The sequence below is a fragment of the Rattus rattus genome, chromosome 2 (genome assembly GCF_011064425.1).
Source record: "Rattus rattus isolate New Zealand chromosome 2, Rrattus_CSIRO_v1, whole genome shotgun sequence".
NCBI classification, from domain to species: Eukaryota; Metazoa; Chordata; class Mammalia; order Rodentia; family Muridae; genus Rattus; species Rattus rattus.
In genome coordinates, this window is record NC_046155.1 from 81,880,266 (window position 1) to 81,884,550 (window position 4,285).

Genomic DNA, 4,285 nt, shown 5'->3' on the forward strand with positions numbered 1-4,285 from the left:
AAAGATATATGCCACTATGCCCCACCAGATGGCAGTATTTCTTGACAAAGAAGATGGTTCTAAGAAATCTAGACAATTTATAAAACCAGGTTGCTTTGCGGGTGTGTGGGTCTGGGAGTGGGGTTGTTGGAGGAGGTTATGCATTTAAAACTTTATGGGTATTGTGATGATAGTTTTATGTCAACTGGACACAAGTTAGAGTCATCTGAAAGGAGGGAATTTCAAGTGAGAAAATTCTTCATAAGATCTAGCTGAAAGACATTCTTAATTAGTGATTCACAGAGGAGGGCCCAGCCCACTGTGGTGGTACCATCCCTGGGCCAACTGTGCTGGGATCTGTAAGAAAGCAGTTGAGCAAGCCATGACAAGCACCTCTCCTGCCTCCATGTGCTGGCCTGTTTGAGTTCCCATCCTGACTTCCTTCAGTGCTGGTCTATGATGTGGAAGTGTATGCCAAATAAGCCCTTTCCTCTTCAAGTTACTTTCGTCATGATTTTTCATCATAGCAAAAGAAACCCTAACTAAGACATACATAAAAAAAATTAATTTTCACATAAATTAATTACCACTGAACACACTCAAATAATGCCGTCTCTTTGTTCTTTATAAGAAAAGTAAAAGACTAACCAGAATTAAAATAATGTTATGTGATTTCTATCAAGTTCACATCAGGGGAAGCAAATTACAGCATCTATAGTAGCCAGAGAGATATAATGAATAAAGTATACCGGGTAGGACACTAGAGTATACACACCCTTATCTACAGACTGCTACTCAGCTTTGACAAAGATGTTGACTGGTGGGAAAACAGAGAGATGGTTGCTAGATTTTTTAACTTTTTAAAGAAATCACCAATATAGATTTTTATACAAAAATTCCACATTATATCTGTTATGTATTATTGAATTTTTCCCTATCTGTCTCTCTACCTGTCATCTAACTACCATCTATATCTATGTCAACAAGATACATGTGGACCCCTAGAAACCAGTGTGAAACCTCTGGTCCATGCATAGTTTATCTCATACCTGGGTTTAGGAAGAGTGGATTTACCCAGAATTGCATACTTCAGCAACTCACACAGCTGTCTATGGTTTACTTCACAATTGTCAGTAAATAAAATGGTAGATAAGCGAGCTTTCTGCAAAGACAAATTAGAATTCAGCAAGCCATAATGCTCAGAAATGGTAAAAAGGCAATTATTAAGTTTCTGATAATTTTAATATAGACACAAACACAAGATCTGTTCTAAAGAATTGAAAATAAAGGTCTAAAATAGTTACTTGTGGTATGTTATTAGAATATTCATAAACATTGGTACAGTTTGTGTATTATGCATAGTTGTGTGCTTACAGTAGGATGATTAAAATATAACTATCCAAGTTCATGCTTTCAAGAACTCTATCCCAGGAGGGAAAACCACTACAGGGGGCCAGTACTATTATAAACACATAGAAGCAAGTGCCCTAGGGTTTACAACAGTGGTTCTCAACCTTACTAACAGTTCCTCATGTTGTGGTGCACCCCCAAACCATGAAATTATTTTCAGAACTGTAATTTTGCTACTGTTATGAATTCTACTCCATTAGATATGCAGGTGATCTTAGGCAACCCCTGTGAAAGGGTCCCAAAGGGTTTGGGACCCACAGGTTGAGAAACACTAATTTAGAGTTTTGGTGATGGCTTCTTTTAGTAGCCTAAGGGTTAGAGTTCTGGTGATGGCCTCTTTAAACTCTGGACCCAAGCCATGCCATCTAGTATGGCTTGGCTGGAACCAAAATTGTAATATTGCAAGCCATGACAGTTAGAGTGGAGACAAAGTAACTAAATCACAGATCAGTGTCACCTAACCTATCACAATCAGATTTATCCTGTGGCAACAGAAAATTTAGGGAAACTCCCTGGTTCCTTTAAAAAGGCTTTGTCACGTACTTATTTTAAAAGATGCTGAGGAATGGATGATGAATGCTTTCCCAAAAGAGATACATCTAACTAAAACCAAAGCTTTAGTTAAATTTGACAATTTATTAGTGGTTATAGGCCAAATTTTTAAAATAAGTTTAAATATTTGTCTATTATATATTTTAAATTGAAAAGGTTTTATACTTATGCCTGATTATTAAGGTAGTTTTTGCTTATTATAAAAGACTCAGATAATAGAAAAAGGTGAAATAAATTCACAATAGATAAACACCTATACAACTCAGATAATTATTACTTTCATTTTTTTCTGGGATACTGCAGATATTATGTTTAGGGGTTCAAGCATCATATTACCTGACATAAAGTATCTTGGACAAGCTCCTTAACCACTCTGAGACACAGTCTTCTTACCTGCAGTATAACTATACTTCTATCTTGTGAGATTGAGAGGACCAGTGAGAGATTGCTATGACTATATCAGTGCTAGGCACCAACACACCTGAAGTACTTAACAATATCAGCTATCACTGCTACTTTCTTCATGGCTGTGCTGGCTAGTTTTATATTAAAGTGACCCAACCTAGTCATCTGAAAGGAAGGAATCTTAACTGAGAAAAGTCCTTCCAAAGAACTGGCCTCTAGGCAAGCCTGTGTCCATTTTCTCAATTGATGATCCATATAGGAGGCCCAGTTCATGGTGGGTGGTGCCCCCTGGCAGATGGTCTTAGATGATATAAGAAAGCAGGCTGAGCCAGTCCTGAGGAGCAAGCCAGTAAGCAGCACTCCTCCCTGTCTTCTGCGTCAGTCCCTGCCTCCTGGTTCTTGTCCTGAATTCTAGTGAAGGAAGGATTGTGATCTGGACATGAGGGCTGAGATAAACCCTTCCCTCAACAAGATTGATTTTGGGTCATGGGATCATGGCATGTTATCACAGCAATAGAAACCCTAACTTGGGCTAAGGTTAAGTATTTACTATTAACCACTTTTTTGAGTGGCTGTTCTAGGGACTTAATTCAGGATACATGCAAGGCAAGTCCTCTATTACCTATCGAGCCACATTGCCAACTCTTAGCCATACACAGTTTTGAGAAATTTATTTGTACTAAATTATTTCTTAGAACTTTTAAGTGGGAACTTACCATTGCTCCCTTTTATAACAAAGAAATGAAGAAATGGGTAACAAAACCACAACTGGAATACAGACCCCAAAGATGAAGCTCTTTTTCATCTCTGTACTACCCTTTCCCCAAGGGACTTTACATCCATTTGCTTTATAACCTCCCCACCCTAATCTAAATTTTTTCCCTTTCGATTATATAACCACAACTTTAACATGAGAAAATGGTTCAGGCTAAATACATTTTAAATGTATAATAAAAATTATATATTAAAAATTCTCTTTTTGATGAAACATTACAAAATACAAATATTAGGACATTCCTATTACTGATATCATTCATCCATCTAATCATTTCCCCAGGATACATTCCCCATCAAAATGACCATTCCTACTTTACTTCTTCATAAATATTGTATGAAAACAGAGAATCCTGCTTAGGTGTACATGAATATTCCTGGAACATTTTCTGTTATACGGATCTTAATAAATATTTGTTAAATGAATATTCTGTGTACCAGACACTAAGTCAGTTTTAAACTATCCGTAGAGCCTAGGATAGGTGGTATCCGGTTGTCTCAATTTTACAAATAAGAGAGCAGAGTTCAGTGAGGTCAATGGGTGAGCCGTTATCCTTGTGCAGGGACCCTTCTGGAACTCCTAGCCACAAGTGACTTCGGGCAAGTTTCCTGGAGCTCTCCTCTGCTCACCTTGGCTTGAGGCTCTGAATCCTGAACATCCCACGAAGGTCCATCCAGCTCTGTAGTCGAGGCCGAGTTCGGGGTCTCCTTCCTTTTCCTGGGGTTCTCCTCCTCCTCTAGCTCCATCAGGCTGTAGGGAAAAGATCAGCTGGAGCTGAGGACCCGCAGCGACCAGGAAACCGTGTCCCAGCGGCTCTCCAGCGAAGCGCTGTTGAGGTGTGACCGTTTATTTTTCCCTCGAAGCAGCTCAAACCAGTTTACTACGCTTGGCTCTCATAGAAAAAGCCGCGAACCTACGCCTTTTCCCTCAGTGCAGACTATAAGTCCACGTTTCCTCAGTCTCTGGCGTAGCGGAGTTCGAAACGCTCCCTGAGGCGCGTCCTGCGCAGAGCGAGGGGCTCCCCTCCCATCAAGCGACTGTCCACGCCCCCCAGGTCCCGAACCAACCCTAGGCTACGTCCCACAGACCGCTGCTGAGGGCCGCCGCTGCCCTAGAGGAACCGGCTTCGTCTGCCGCGCCCGCGTTTAAACAGACCGGAAGTGA

At 40.3% G+C, this 4,285-nt stretch overlaps 1 protein-coding gene across 3 annotated transcripts in view; it reads right to left on the reverse strand.

Moving 5' to 3' along the window:
• The window catches only part of Rexo5 (RNA exonuclease 5), a 56,325-nt gene extending 52,110 nt beyond the window's left edge, over positions 1-4,215 (reverse strand). For 2 of the 3 annotated variants that reach the window (XM_032892786.1, XM_032892785.1), the window contains exons 1-2: positions 3,751-4,214; positions 1,029-1,141 (exon numbers count right to left, since the gene is read on the reverse strand). In XM_032892786.1, the coding sequence (XP_032748677.1) occupies positions 1,029-1,141; positions 3,751-3,867 (230 nt within the window). In that variant the 5' untranslated portion in view covers positions 3,868-4,214. Of the gene's footprint in view, positions 1-1,028; positions 1,142-3,750 lie in introns of all 3 variants that reach the window. The other variant, XR_004386850.1, reaches the window with a different exon arrangement.
• Between the last annotated feature and the right edge of the window lie 70 nt (positions 4,216-4,285).